Source organism: Lepidochelys kempii, chromosome 3, assembly GCF_965140265.1.
Source record: "Lepidochelys kempii isolate rLepKem1 chromosome 3, rLepKem1.hap2, whole genome shotgun sequence".
Lineage (NCBI taxonomy): Eukaryota > Metazoa > Chordata > Testudines > Cheloniidae > Lepidochelys > Lepidochelys kempii.
In genome coordinates, this window is record NC_133258.1 from 66,346,344 (window position 1) to 66,362,503 (window position 16,160).

The 16,160-nt window shown below is 41.8% G+C and overlaps 1 protein-coding gene across 15 annotated transcripts in view; it reads right to left on the reverse strand.

Annotated features, from left to right (window-relative positions):
• The window catches only part of SYNCRIP (synaptotagmin binding cytoplasmic RNA interacting protein), an 81,730-nt gene that overhangs the window by 25,268 nt on the left and 40,302 nt on the right, over positions 1–16,160 (reverse strand). For 5 of the 15 annotated variants that reach the window (XM_073336608.1, XM_073336607.1, XM_073336612.1 and 2 more), the window contains 4 exons: positions 8,018–8,136; positions 7,707–7,814; positions 4,522–4,635; positions 4,256–4,432 (listed from right to left, as the gene is read on the reverse strand). In XM_073336608.1, coding sequence (XP_073192709.1) covers positions 4,256–4,432; positions 4,522–4,635; positions 7,707–7,814; positions 8,018–8,136 — 518 coding nt within the window. Of the gene's footprint in view, positions 1–4,255; positions 4,433–4,521; positions 4,636–7,706; positions 7,815–8,017; positions 8,137–9,017; positions 9,178–9,596; positions 9,834–10,558; positions 10,849–16,160 lie in introns of those variants that run through there. The other 10 variants (XM_073336602.1, XM_073336601.1, XM_073336600.1 and 7 more) reach the window with 6 other exon arrangements.

Here is a 16,160-nt window from a genome sequence, read left to right on the forward strand (position 1 = left end):
AAATAAGTTAGATTTTTTAATTTAATATCTATGGATGTTACAATGTACATATGATTTTAAGAAGTTTTTGTAAACCAGCAGAGTCCCTTTAAACATACCACCTGTAATCTTACATTAAACGGGGTCAGGCCCAGTATTTACACGGGAGATTGCCATGGAACACAGACAACAGAAACAGCATTGCCAAGTCAATGTATTTATATCCCCCCTCCAGTCAGTTTTGAATCAATGTCCCAAACTGGTATTCGACACACTACTGAAGTGTCTTCTAAGCATGCAAAATAGGTCTGACCTCTTGGGGGCCAGTCATCTAACCCATACTACTTTCTGTAAACTAAGTGCATTAATCCATCAGCTCTGATTAGATGAATTTGTGTCATTTTACCCACCTAGAATTCAAACAACAGTTTCTGTTAGTGTATTCACTTCCTATATTGAACAATAAATTACACTGCTGTGTGCAGATGGCACAAATAACTTGAAGACACCTGTGGCTAACCTCACTTCTATCTGAGCTACTGGTCATCAGTTTTGCATTAGTTCTATATTTTTCTTTAACAGAGTTGAATAAAACCATGCTCATAATTTTACGGATTGTTACAATAAGAAACTTTGTTCCTCAAGCAAGCATAAAGGCTTTTAAAATGGGAGAAGTTTAGAACAATGGAATCTTTCACAGAGCAGCCCAATAATCTTGGATAGTGGTAGGATAAAGAAAAATATAATCCAAAACAATGATTATATTACACCCAGACATGGAATATTTTCTACCAAACACTCCACTACAGTGCCTCGATCTCAATTTACAACCACCCAAATTACTCTAGTCATGGACTTATTGAGCGAAGTCTGTTAATGGTTCCAAGTCATGCAATGTTCACTGAAGACTAGGATGACCCCAAACTCACTTTCAATAGTAATCCATAGTAAAATGTTAAACCAGGTTATCAGACAATAAATACAGTGTGCTAAAAGTAAAATGATGTAAGCACACACGATTCTCCTGCTGAACTACTGCTTTGAAATCTACTTGAGATTGAGGGGGGAAGCAAATACAAGATGACAAATGTTCACTTTAACATGCTGAAGAACAGAAGTATGTGTTTCAGAGGAACAGCCGTGTTAGTCTGTATTCGCAAAAAGAAAAGGAGTACTTGTGGCACCTTAGAGACTAACCAATTTATTTGAGCATGGCTGTAGCTCACGAAAGCTCATGCTCAAATAGATTGGTTAGTCTCTAAGGTGCCACAAGTACTCCTTTTCTTAGAAGTATGTGTGAAGACTGATTATTCAGTTCAGATTTATTACAAGAATCAAGGGTGAAAGAGCCAAAAAAAGGATTACAAATTCCACAAAATCTAAGGTTTATACAGAAACTAGCTTCTCCATTGACAACGCTTCATGAGCCACATATTGCCACCTTAACAAGTCTTACAGAAAAGGTGTAAGTCACACAACCAGAGCACTCAGCATGGAGTTCAACTAGCATACTGCATCCCCCAATTTCACAAGACATTTTCACCTCCATGTAGCATTAAACTTTAAAGCACTGTAAGGAGTATTTGTATGTTAAAGATAAGCATGGCAATCTAAGGGCCAGACTACATTATAGACAATGTTATAATTTACTCTGTGTTCTGTTATAAAGAGCAAGACTAAACTATGTTATAACTAAACTATAGCCCTCTCCACATGTCAAATGAAATTTGGTGACAACGTACAGAATCAGTTCATACACAGTTCTACCCGTTTTTTAATTTTAAAACAAAATCCAGAGCTTGAATCATTTAAGTGGCAAATAGGAAATTTTCACAAGCTGGTGAGTGGGAAAAAGTCTAAGTATCAATTTCTACAGAATTTAAGTTCATAATTAAAAAAAGTCTTTAGCCTTGTAGATACTAAGGTAACCATCAAATATGACTTGTGTAAATCGATGCAACGTCATCTTCCTGAATCTGAGAAGGGCTCAGGCTAATCATGCAGCAGCAGCGGAATACTGACAAAGTTCCCATCAGTTTTCCTATTAATATTCAGAAGTCTATAGGCAACAGGGAAGTGGATGTTCTCATTTGTCTCAATTCTGTTAGGTTTTGGAAAGTTCGAACAGAAGAGGCTTTGAGGAGGGGGTGGGGAAGAATAGCAAATACACATATGCCCCAAAGAGTCAAGAGGTAGGAAAAATTGGAGGGAAAAAAAAGCTCTTTCCATGAAGTGATGGGGGGAGGGCACGGGGTTCTAAACAGACAACCTGTAGGCGATAGGAGAGTTTGCGACTGAGAAGCCTCCCTAGTTCCATGACAGAGAGGCTTCTCACCAAGGCACAGTGCCCAGATCTTACTGGTAAACCCACACTCCAACCTTCTGAATTGGCCTCTGGATAATATGCACCTGCTAAGTTTTTCCAAATCATGATTTAACCAGCCAAGTGTGGTTTGCACCTTATACAAAACCAACTAATGCCAAGGTACTTGCTTTAAATTAGTATCTTCTCCCATACTCACTCCTCAGCTGAATGGACGCTGCTAATTTGTCAAGAATGACACATCGTCATGTCCTAGTACTTAGGCTGAAAAGGTTTCCCTGTCAACCCCAAATATAAATTTTCCCCTGTATTTCCCCAATCCACCCGGGTAACAATTTCAGTGGCATATGATTCTTTATACAATGTCTGAATATATAAATATCTTGGATGGAAAGCCTCATACTTTTGCAGCACTAGAGATCCCTTATACACAAGGAAAGAGGACCAAGTCGCAGTCTGATCTTCATCTAATTTTGCATTGTATCAGCTTAATATATCAGCACAGATTGCCTTCCATATCTACAAGTATGTTGCATTTAAAGACAACATCTATTTGAAAGTCAAGTTTTAAACCTATTGTTAAGTAACGTCTAAGATTCAATCTTTTCATCTGAGGAAAAAAAAAAAAGTGTTTCTGGTTTACAGAATCATCTGATAGGACTAAACATTCAGTCAGTTTTCATTTTTTTTGCTCTTGGTCAGTTGCATCACTCTGGTACACTAATCTGGAGAGAACTCATGCAACAGGGTGTTTAACAAAAAAACTGAAACCAAAAAGGCAAGAAGCATATGTGTGCACAGACAAAGTGGATTTACCCCAAGCATGCTGACTGGTGTTTTTTGAGCCAACCAAAAATCTTGTTTTTTTTTTAAAAAAAAGGCAGAAAAACCCTTATGTTTTTAAAGGAAGTTAAGACTTTTGGGAGATTTAAAAACTTACTCCGTCAAAAATTTAATTTATCTTAGTCCCTATATGAGTGTCCCAACAGAAAGCTGGCAATCTAGTATCTGTGCATCATACAGAGTTCAGATCCAGATCCCACTAGGCTGACAAAAACTAGAACCACAAAGGAGACAACATGCTCAACACTAAGAGGATATCATGATGTAATGCTGCCCAAGAAATACTCAGTAGTACTGAGCAGCCTGTGATTTGTATTCAGCCTTAATTTAGGGGTGGAGAGGCATGGCCAGGACACTTGGCCTAAAGATGTTTTTTTATTTTATTTTATTTTTTAATTTTTTGTGGGGGGCGAGAAGGGAGGAGACACACAGTAGGTGGTTCAGTGTTCATGCTGCACATCTGAAAGGCCGTGGTCCATACTTTACCTCACAATATTTCATACTTTTTTCAAAATAAGTACTGTGTACTCTCTCTTTAGATTTTGGTACTCTCTCCATCCAAAGAGTTTTGAACAACAGAGGGAGAATACTTTGCTACCAATAACAACCTATCTGAAGTCTTTCACAAAATTCCATACCTTTTTAAGAACAGTTACTTACCTTACAATAAGTGTGGTTCAATATATTTTGTCCATGTGGATCCCACTATCAGCACACATGCACACAAAAAGCGTGTGCCAGTAGTTGGATCCACACAAACACCTAATTTAAGAAACTCTTCTGGAAGAAAGCAATCCAAAGTAACCCTCCTCAAACACCGCCTCTTGTTCAACAAATGGGGCATCAAGGAGTTTTTACTGCTAATTTGAACTTTTGATATGAGCATAAGAATTGCCCTACTAGATCATGCCAGCAGCACAGCTAGTTCAGTATCCTGTTTCTGATGTTGGACAATAACGAACAATTCAGAGAAAGGTGTAATAGACTACCTATAAATCCATTACATGTTTGACCTGCTCATAAGGGAACTTTTTAACCACTTACTAACAGAGATTATAGGAATTGCTTATGGCTTAGGGAGCGGTCTCATAAAAGGCAAAGAAAACTTACCAGTTTAACAGCCTCCTGAGCTGCCTCTTTAGTACAGAAAGTGACAAAAGCATATCCTCTATTTAGACCAGTTAGTGGATCCATCATTAAACGCAGATCCCAGATAGGCCCAGCTTTCTCAAATAATGGAACAAGCTCATCTTCAAATAAGTCTCTTGGAATCTTGCCCACAAATATCTAAGTAACAAACATATTTAACATCATTTAAAAATATATACGTAAAGAACAACCCACTTATACCATGTATAAAAACATCTCCCTCTTACCTCTGTACCAACAGAAGGCTGTTGTCCTGAATACACAGAATCTGGAGGAGGACCACCATACTTCCTCTGTCCAGTAGTCACATCAAGTGTGTAGCCTGTTCTTTCCAAGAGTGCCTTCAAGAAGAAATTGAATGTCTTACAATTCCCAATTTATTCAAGACAAATAGACTGTAACAAATAAGTAGCCATAAGAACATAAGAATGGCCAATGGCACATCTCTCCCAGTATCCTGTCTTTCAACAGTGGACAGCGCCAGATTCTTCAGAGGGAGAGAACAGAACAAGGCAATTTATTGAGTGATCTGATCCATCCCCCATCATCCAGTTCCAGTTTCTAGCAGTCAGAAGTTTTGGGACACCTAGAGCATGGGTTGGTGTCCCTGACCATTTTGGCAAATAGCCATGGATGGACCTACCCTCCACAAATTTATAAGAACAGCCATACTGGGTCAAGACCAATAGTCCATCCAGCCCAGTATCCTATCTTCCAACAGTGGCCAATGCCAGGGTCCTTCAGAGGGAATGAACAGAACAAGTAATTATCAAGTGATTCATCCTCCATCACCCATTCCCAACTTCTGGTAAGAGAGGCTAGGGACACTTCAGAGCATGGTTTTGCATCCCTGCCCATCCTGGCTAATAGCCACGGATGGGCCTATCCTCCATAAACGTATCCAGTTCTTTTTTGAACCCTGTTATAGTCTTGGCCTTCAAAACATCCTCTGGCAAACAGTTCCTCAGGCTGACTGTGCATTGTATGAAGACAGTTCTGGTTGTTTTAAAACCTGCTACTTATTAATTTCATTTGGTGACCTAGTTCTTGTGTTATGAGTAAACAAGACATTTACTTTCTCCACACTGGTCATGATTTTATAGACCTCTTTCATATCCCCCTTTGTCATCTCTTTTCCAAGCTGAAAAGTCTTATTAATCTCTCTTCTGGAAGATGTTCCATACCCCTAATAATTTTTGTTGCCCTTTTTAGTACCTTTTCCAATTCCAATATACCCTTTTTGAAATGGGGCAATCAGATTGGCATGCAGTATTCACAATGTGGCCATGCCATCTCATTCTTTTTCATCTCATTCTTTTTTTTTTAACCCAATTATACTTTTGGCCTTCACGACATCCCCCGACAATGAGTTTCAAAGGCTGACTGTGTAGCCTGTGAAAAAGTACTTCCTTATGTTTGTTTTAAATCTGCCGCCTATAAGTTTCATTGGTTCATGTGTTATGTGAAGGGGTAAACAACACTGCCTTATTCACTTTCTCCATGCCATTCATGATACCTTTCTTTGGCATCTCTGTCTGTATTTCCATGTTAACATTACCGCTCTGAAACTTTCAATACAATACAAGTTCATGAAACTAGAACCGTTAACAAGTGTAACTATACTGAATATTTTAACATGATTAACACTATTGGGTTGAGGCTGAATAGTTAGTTCCAAGAAACAGGCAAGGTGCATCTTCATAAGAATAAATTCAGGACATTTTATTTTCAATGTAAAAATGAAACCAAGTAAAGAGACTTCTCAGCCAGATACACCTTGTTTTTGCTTGTGCAATCCTGCACATGCATGCATGAATTCCCACTGACTCAATGAAACTACTCGCATATCAAGTTAAAGAGCACATGTGAGTTGTTTGTAGGACTGAAGCATTACCTCACCTGTCAAATGCAGATACTACTTCCTTTCTCCCACCCTTTGTCTTGTCTAGAGTACAAGCTCTTTGGGCCAGGGCATATCTCCTACTTGTACATACGGCACCCCAGCACAAGTAACTGACCTTGGCTGGAACATCTGGATACTAATGTAACAGGAATACTGGATGACAAATATAGTTTAATATTTATTTAAATTTGGTACGTTAAATACCTCATCAGGTCTCTATCTGGAACAGCCTTGTTATAAAAGTGATTAAAGAAAAAAAACTAACATTTTTACATTACAGAAATATTTTCACAAAGAATAAAATGTCACCCATGAGGAAAAGGTGCATTAAATAAATTTAATTACATCAAGAATACTGATATTTTCACAACTAGAGCCATGTGGAATGATTTTGAATGGTATGGCACTGACTTGTTGTAACCATAAACAGCAAAAGCTCTATTACTCCAAGAAAATGAATGTAACTAATACTCTAGCTGTTGATAAATCACAGCCTGAAAAATTACAAATGCAAGTCAATTTTAAGAAGTGGGAATATAAATCCCAGTAAACCCTTAAAGTTTTCTAATTAAGACACTCAGGTTACAGCCTGCTTTTTCCCCCATTTTCAAGTTGAGGAAAGTAAAAAGTTTTGAGAAGTGCCCCACTACTCATAATGTTAGATTATACAAAGTTCAGCATTCTACACTCATACAAAAAAGCTCCTACAAACTGTTCTCCTTTTCCTAAGCACCCATTTAGAGCATGCTTGGGTAAAGCTTAACTTTTAACTTGAGTCCCTTTACGATCAAGGGTCCTTCGACATCAAGAGTTAATTTTTCTGATATGCTTTTTTACTGCTGAGACAGACTTAGGTGCACTGAAACTGTTTAAGTTAATTTTTGTATATATTTTACAAACAAATCATGTGATCTATAATTGGGCTAACTCACAAATCCACTGGATGTGTCTAAAAAGAGACAGCACTATTGCTACCCTCTTTACAACAAGTGGCTAAATTTCATTATTTAAGTCTGGGTAACAAAGAACAGATTTATCCTTAATTAAAAACAAGGTGTATGATTTGATCTTTATATTCAAAAAAATCCCATATTTCTTGACTTGCGCAAGAACTTTTGGTGGAAACATTTGCCCCTAATTATGGAATCGTAGCACACAGTACTTTTTAACCTAAAAGAGGCATGTCTTTATATATAAAGGGGTTTTTTTTACATTTAATATTAAAGCTCACTCCAATAAAGTAAGCAAATCATACATGCACTGGATATGAAGAATTTGCTACTATTTACTTAATAAAAAGTTTCTAGTCCAAAATACAAAAAAAAGGTATTTGTGATTACCAAGTTCATGAATTATCTGAATTAACAATATTTACCAAGCAAAGCATAGTTACTGAAAGAATTATATATATATATATATATATTTATTTTTCCAGGTCTGACATTTTAATTTTTTTTTTAAAAAAAAAGAGTGGATACTATCATATAGTTTACAACTTCAGACACATACCTTAATTTTTGCCTCATCTGGTCCTTTGCTAGAGTCTGCCACCTTGGTCCCCTGTTTTTCTCTCTGTCTATATGTTTTCATGACTCCACATAAAAAGGCACTTTTGTTCTGAAAAAGAGTTGACATTTTCATATTTGTAGATCTGAAGCTCAGAGCCCAATTTGTTTTAAAAGTGATTATCTGATCCTAATTGCGCAAAGTTCTACACATCAAAACACAGACTACTGACAAGACTTAGGTACGGTTCTTGCCAATCTAGTAGCAGTTTGTTCTTCCAGTTATATATGATATTGCATAATCCCTAACATTACCTGAACATGTGAAAGATCACTGTCTTTAAACTGCTGAAGTACTGCCAATGCACCTTCTTCATTAAATTCCTTTAAAGCTTCAATAGCTCTTTCATCTAGATCACTGTGTGCAACTAGCCCTAGGGAAAAGAAAAAAAATTACTAATTATATTTGAGCAGCAATCTCTGGTTAACCATATTCATCAAATTTTAGTGGTCCAAGATCAATCATTGAGTTTCTGTAACGAGTAAAAAGGCTCATATTACACAACCTACCATTCCTCCTTAACTCATCCACATGATAAAAAACGATTACCTTTTCCCCATTATGATAAAAAACAAAGGTATTTACTGAAATAGTTATTGCATTTATGTACTTATTTTACTACCATAAGGCATCCAGATATTACATGGGCCAAAATTATTTTCATCATCCTGAACTGAATGCATAATTGTTTATCAGCAACAGACTATAGCTTGAACAGCACAGTAACTTGGTACATTTTGAAAAGGGACCTTCTAGCTCAGACATAAGCACTGAAATTGCTACCACAATCAAAATCAAATACAATACTTAAGCAGCACAACCTCTGCATCCAAGAGTCCAAATACTAAATCAGAGTATGATCTACAACAAGAGAGTATAACCAGTGCCTCAGTTACTGAAAAGTTACTTACAACTATTAATATGCACCAAGCACATCACCTGCTTCTACTATGAACAGCTGTTAGCAACAGCTGGTGTAGGTATTGTTTTATACCTACCCATCTGGTTAATCTACCTCCTTCCTTCCCACCTACCCACTCCAAGTGACATTAATGACTGGTCCCAGACTTATTTACTGGTAATAATAGGAATCAGTTACAATATTTGATTTTAAAAAAAATCCATAAACCAATACTAAAAGATACGACTGCAGTCCCCATACTTTTGGAAACCACAAAAAGTTGCTATTTTAGCCCAAAGCCAGAAGAGTCCAATAAAAAAACCGAAAGTGATTTTGCAAGTTTTACATCTTACCTGCAACGTAAATTTCATCTAGTTTTTCAGCAACTTTCTGTGGTAAACCAGCATCAAGCAATGTCTGGAAATGCTCAGAATGGGTAACTGCAGCAGAAGTATCCATGGGCTCTTCAGTACCATTCCCATTAACATGTTCAGTAGCCATGTTTCCAGATATCTGTTCAAACGCAATAAGCATCATAATTAAGCTAGAAATCTTCAAGCAGAACAATTCAAGTGACAATACATGCAACCGCCTGCTCTATGCTTCCAAAAATTTCTCAGACCACTCCCCTGCTATTTTTTGATTTCGGAAGATCCACAAAAATCCTCAAAAGAAAGCACTAACACAAAGGAATACCCTAACACCACAACCTATAGGGGTTGGGGTAGCCTTCACTGCAGGTTTTACACAATCCAGCCAGCCAGACACTCTGACTCACCTCCCTCTCTGTCTCTCTAACACTCCCTACGAAGCCCTGAACAAGTTAGAAATGGAGCAAGACGCCAATGGCGGGGGAGGAAGGGGGAAGGGAGGAAGAGCAAACCTGCCACATGCAGCAGCCGCTACCGCGCGATACCGTCACTGACACTCACTGCTGCTTCCACCTCGATCGCCTATTTCAAGCCCCCCATCCCTTGGGAGTAAATCACGGACCATCCCGCCTGGCCGTGCACTGGGTCGGGGTCCATCCCGCCTCCACTTCGGGGTCCGCCGAGCAGGCAGGAGGAACAAAGCGCTTCCCAGTCCGCACCCACGGGGGCGGCGGTAGCCGCCATGAGCCCAATGGAAACACGTGCTCTGCTGCGCGTTCAGATGTCCTACAACTTCCTCCAGTGACCGACTTCCCCCTCCCTCCCTCCCTCCGAGGAGCAGCCTCACCCCCCGAGCCATCTCCCCTTCTCACCCCAGCCCCCGGGCCAGCAATTGCAACACCCCGGGCCCAATCTAGCCTCTCCACGGGGAGCTCGCCGCGCCTCCTTGCGCCGCCGCCGCCGCCTCCCCTGGCCCTGAAACAATGCGCTGGCCCGGCCCGGCTCCCACGCCACGCTGGGCAGAGCCGCCGCCGCCGCCGCCACTCGGCCCCCCAGTCCGTGAGCCGTAGCACGCGAGGCTCGATCCCGCACGCTGGGCGCCGAGGCTGCAGCCAAATAGCCCCTCCGCCGGCGGGCCCGGCCCGGCGCCTCATGGCAATGAATGGACCTGCCGGGCCGGCAGGACAATGAGGCGAAGCCACGCGCCCCACCCGCTGCGGGGCCTAGTGCGCGGCCACCAGCTCGGGGCGCCCGCCCCCCGCCCGGCAAGAGCGGCCACGAAAGCAGGCAGCTCCCCCGCCCATCATGCAGCAGCTGCCAGCCGGGCCCCCGCTCCCCGGAGCGGCTCACGCGGCCTGGGTCCCGCGTGCTACTCCCCGCCCGACTCCATTTTCCAGGGAGCCGGCTCCCCTCACCCGAAGCCCCCAGGCCCGCTCCCGCCCCACTCGTGGGGCGGCTGCTGCTGCTGCTGCCCGGAGGGAGCCCCGGCCGCGGATCCGGCCCGCCCCGGCCTGGTGTCTGACCTGTCGCTGTAGGGGCGAAGTCCGAGCGAAGGGGCTCGCGGGGCGGCTGGCGGCTCGGCGTGCGGAGGAGCTGCCCCTCTCCGCTCCCGCGGCGTGTCCGGACAGTGTGCTGGAGCTGGCGTAAAATGGCGGCCGCTCGAGCGCTCACGCCGCTGCTGGCACCAACCCTAGCCCCTTCCACTCGGCTCCGGGAGGAGGGGGGTGGGGGGGGCGGAGAGGCGCCGCGCGCGCTGGCGCAGCCCCAAACCCGGGGTCTCCCAGGCAGCTCCGCAAGGGTTATCGCCTCGCCCCGCCCGCTGGGCCGCGGGCGCGCGCGCGCGCGTCCACCTGTCCCTCCTCCTCCTCCCGCCGCGCGCGCTGTAAGTTCCACAGGAGACGGGCGCTCTGGGGCTGTCCCCTCCCCCTCCTCGCGGGGAGCGGAGCGCGCCTCACCCGGCGTCCCGCTGCTCTCCGGGGGCCGAGCGAGGACACTCTGCCAGGCGCCCAGCATCTGGGACGACCTCCGCGCGCCGCCCTGGCGGCCCCCCTCGCTCCCGGCATGCCAGGAATCCCGTCTCCCCGCGCGGGGGGAGCCTGCCCTGCCCTGCCTCATTGCGCGTCAGGCATTTGCACCCTTGCAGCTCGGGCGCAAACCGGAGCACGCCGGTGCCCACGCTGCACAGGTGTGAATGACAGCGCGTCGTACCGGGCACGGCAGCGGGGGGCTCAGAGCCACGGGGAAGGCGGCGCAACACTAGCGCTTTGTGTGCTTCGTGGTTGTGCTGCTTTGTGCTCCGAAGGGTTTGTCTTTTCGCGCTGGGAGAGAAACTACTTCCTTAGGTTAGGTTTACAGTGAGAATTTAAGAGCCTCCCTTTTCCGATGGAGCGTCCTGTTTATTTCTCAGCTTCTTACTCAAAGATCCTGATCCTGCAATTGGTTGCATTGGTAGACACCTCTGCATGCCTGAATCCCAACTGGCATCAACTGGATTACCAGCAGGGGGCTTCTACTTGGTTTCAACTCCAGGATGGGGCCAAATTCGGAAAGTTTGTCAGTCTAATTTGTGTTGGTTTCAAACTGAGAATCCTGCAAATCATTAGTGGGTAAAGAAGCTAAAAATCCAGGATAGGTTTATGGGAGATGCATGTTATGTACCCATAATTTAAAATTAAAAGAGATTTCAGTGCCAGAATTTTATTTCCTTCAGGCCATTGCAGCTCCAGAGTAGGTGGAATATGAGAGGATTCTAATGCTTTTATGATGGTTAAGTGAAAGTGTTGATGGTATCCAGTGAGTAAGCACAGGGGAGTTGTAAAGTTGTTCTGAAATTGTACACATGTGGTATTCTTTCTGGGGAGTTGGCTAAGGCTGTGAGTACACCAGGATCTGTGACCGTTCACGCCAGGGGCTATTGTGAGCATGTGCTATGTGTATATTGAGGCACTGCTGACAGAGGGAAGATGACATGGGCACTTTTTTCCCCTCCATTTTTGCCTTTTTCTGTTGGAATCCTGTGAGTGACAGTGAATGGGTTGTCAGAGAAGGTGAAGAGCTTATATATTTCAGGGTTAGCCAAATAAAGTTATGTGTAGTAAAGGGGCATATGGAGCATTGCTGAAAGAACAGAACTAAGGGCTGCATGGGCTGCTTTTCCTGGTTTTCAGAAGTTTTCCTGGTTTTGCTCAGTTCAGCATTCTGCGGGGGATGATATACCACCAAGTAACCTTAACTCTGTGTTAACATAGTTTTTTGCCATTTAATATAGAATTAGAACAATTAGGCCTAACCTTTCTGCACTAAGCTCCCACGAACATCAACTGGAGTTCTACAACCAGCAAAGTAACAGCACAAGCAGACCCTTAGACTGTAAGTTCTCCACGTCAGTATCATGATACCTCTTAGCTGTACCTCCTTTAAGAGACATCAGGTATTATAGTTACAGTGTTATATAACGTTCCACACAAATTTAGCATCCCCTCACTTTTATTGTTTAAAATGTATATCAAAAATAAAAAATTGTGAAACTGAGGTAACAAAGTCATGTATCAGAGTAGCAGCCCTGTTAGTCTGTATCCGCAAAAAGGAGTACTTGTGGCACCTTAGAGACTAACAAATTTATTTGAGCATAAGCTTTCGTGAGCTACAGCTCACTTCATCGGCTGCATGTAGTGGAAAATACAGTGGGGAGATTTTATATACACAGAGAACATGTAACAATGAGTGTTACCATAACGAGAGTGATCAGGTAAGGTGAGCTATTACCAGCAGGCGAGAGAGAGAGAAAAGAAAAAAAACCTTTTGTAGTGATAATCAAGGTGGGCCATTTCCAGCAGTTGACAAGAACATGTGAGGAACAGTAGGGGGCGGAAATAAACATGGGGAAATAGTTTCACTTTGTGTAATGACACATCCACTCCCAGTCTTTATTCAAGCCTAAATTAATGGTGTCCAGTTTGCAAATTAATTCCAATTCAGTAGTCTCTCATTGGAGTCTGTTTCTGAAGTTTTTTTGTTGAAGAATTGCCACTTTTAGGTCTGTAATCGAGTGACCAGAGAGATTGAAGTGTTCTCTGACTGGTTTTTGAATGTTATAATTCTTGACATCTGATTTGTCATGTATACTCTTTTAATGAATCCGACATCATTTTAAGCTTCTTGGATTTTTTTTTTTGGTACCCCACCTTGGATGGGGTCTTAGGCACACATCACATCCCACATTTATGTAGACTTAGTCTGGTAGACTAAGAGGTATGGGTACAATGCCTTCTCCCATAGTCCTCAGAGCACCAAGAATACCCAATAAATAAGTATAGGTGATAGAACTAGTGCAGCTAATTAGGTCAAAAGTCCACTTTTAAGAAATACCTATATATAAATGTATCAGATATACAGTAATAGCATATATGCGTTAAGAATCTAAACACCACGACTAGTAATTAGCCACCTGACATCTCAAAATACCTATGTAAAAATAATTTAGTCTTTAATTTAAAAGATCTCAGTGCTTGTAGTCTATCTGGACAAATTAACACAAGTAAATTGTAGATTAGACTATATTATAGAGGTATAATTGATGGGAAAAAATGGAAATGGGTTTTTACAAAAATCAAATTTGTTTTTGATTTAGTGAAATAGACTTTTTTCTAACGTGATTTTTTTCAACACCTTTTTTCTAAAACATATCGAACATTTTTGTTTTCTGAAAACCCAGGTTCCAGTAAATCAAAAGTTTTGATGTATTAGTTTAAAATAATTAAAGCATACCAATTATTCACAAAGAAATTCAACAGTGTCAACATTTCTTCATTAAACTTTTTCAGCAAAAGGCCATTTTTTGACAAAAAAATTGTTTACAAAATTTCAGTCAGTTCTACATACAGGTGACATCTGTAGTCAAGGGAAGGATGTTTTGGAACCAGTTTTGAGGAAAAATGTAGCATGAAAATATATTATTTATCTTATATAAACATGTAACTATTACAGTTCCGGTTTTTTGTGAAAGTGACTTTGAAAATGGTATCATGAAATTCCCTATGGCTCCAGTTGCACCAAATTAAATTTACTATATTTACAAGTAAAACGTTTTTTTTCTGAATTAGATGCTTATCTAAGGATTTTTGGATAGCACTCATCACCACAGTGTCTAATCAGTTAGCAGGTATCTCTTTTACTTGGAATTAAAGCAAATTTGATCTGGAATCATTAAGACACAACAAAGGTACCATTTTAAGTCATTTTGCATGGTAGAATTGCATTTTAATATAAAGTATTACTTATGTAAGAAAGTGCAATGAGGTTTCTGTGGGCAGAATTTGGCCCTAAACTGGAATGTATTTAATAACTGATGAAACTCAGCCAGGTAGTACCCACCTCTCACCCATAACTGTGGCTTAGCTCTGCAGTACTCAGAGAAATAGTAAAAACTTACTTTTGTCACTGAAGTTCTCATAAAAAACTCAGCAGATATGACTGAATATAAACATGGAGCAAATGTGTTGAGAAAGAAATTCCCATTTAGACTCACTTTTCAGAGGGGAACTTCACTTGAAGCATCTTCTTCATACTCCCCATCAAAAAATCACAGGGAAACACAGAATTATGAAATCAGATTAAGTTAAAATAACTTTGCCACTAGAACACATTTTGTGACAAACTTATGCCATTTTTACATCACAGCCAAGAGACTTCCGTAGGCATTGCAGCTGCATGCAGCAGGTCTAAATTTGACATCTTGAATTTTCCTGTAGATAAGGTTGAATTCTGCCATGCAACTCCTCTAAATTTAATTGAGTTACTTAGCATTAATATTAGCATAACAAAGTAGAATATGGTCTGACCAAGATGAGACAAATGAAATCAGAAAGTGAACTTGTAAAAAAAGAAAAAAAGGAAGATTTTAGCATGCAGAATCAGCTCCTGGGGGGGGAAAAAAAAAACAGACATCCGAAATGTTTGTATGCAATGTTTGTATTCTAGAACAGTAGCACTTGGTAACCTGGGATCTGCACCAAGAGTTCTATTTCATGTGGCTAATTGACTTTCTCTAACATATAGCCCTGGTCTACACTAGGGTGGGGGATCGATCTAAGTTACGCAACTTCAGCTACATGAATAACGTAGCTGAAGTCAACATACTTAAATTGACTTACCGTGGTGTCTTCACCGCAGTGAGTCGACTGCTGCCGCTCCCCCGTCGACTCCGCCTGCGCCTCTCACGGTGGTGGAGTACAGGAGTCGACAGGTAGGGTTTGGGCTCCAGCCACTTTTTTTTGGCTTCGGCAACTCGGCTCCGGCCACATTTTTTTTTTGCTTCCCCCATCTGTCTCGATATTTTGTCCGTTTCATCTGGTCACCCTGTCGACAGGAGAGCACTGTCACATCTAGACATGATAAATCAATCCTGGCTGGATCAATTGCAGCCCGCCAACATACCAATAGAAAGTTGTGCTTGTGCCTGGAGTCTCCTGAGAATCTAAGGCTGAATACATGAAAAAAGACTTGTGCCTTTACAAAGTCCTGCTGAAGCCGGCAGAGCTCTGTATGGCGATATGGGTCTGCCCATGTGCAAGATCATGGCCTGAGACAGGACGAGCAGAAGAAGAATGCTGAAGGCCCAACAATTACAGCAGATAAGCAGTAGATGCAAAAATTGGATTTTCACCAGTTTTCAAAAAGGTCTAAATTTTGTTTCTGATCCACTGGCATATAGTTAAAAAGTATATACATGTAAAGAATGAAAATCCTTCAAATACTAAGTGTAGCAGCAATCTTGTCTTCACTTTCTATTTGATGGATACCATGGCATCCACAAAAGTGACATAAAACAAAAATAGCTGCGGGAGTAAAAAGAATGCAGGCAGAAGTCCCGCAGCAGAATGGAATCTATCCAGTTTATTGCACTAAATGCAACATGTATGATTACCTGCCGTATGTGAAGGTGGCATATGTGTGCATTTGGTGCAAGGAGCTCATGGCCCTTGGAGACCAAGTACAGGCTCTTGAGACCCAGAGTTGCTAACTGGAGAAGCTAAGGGAGACAGAGAGACATATAGCTGAGACTTTTCAGGACACAATAGAGTGGTCCCAGTCTAACAGCCTGTGTGCTGTTGAGGAGAATGAAAG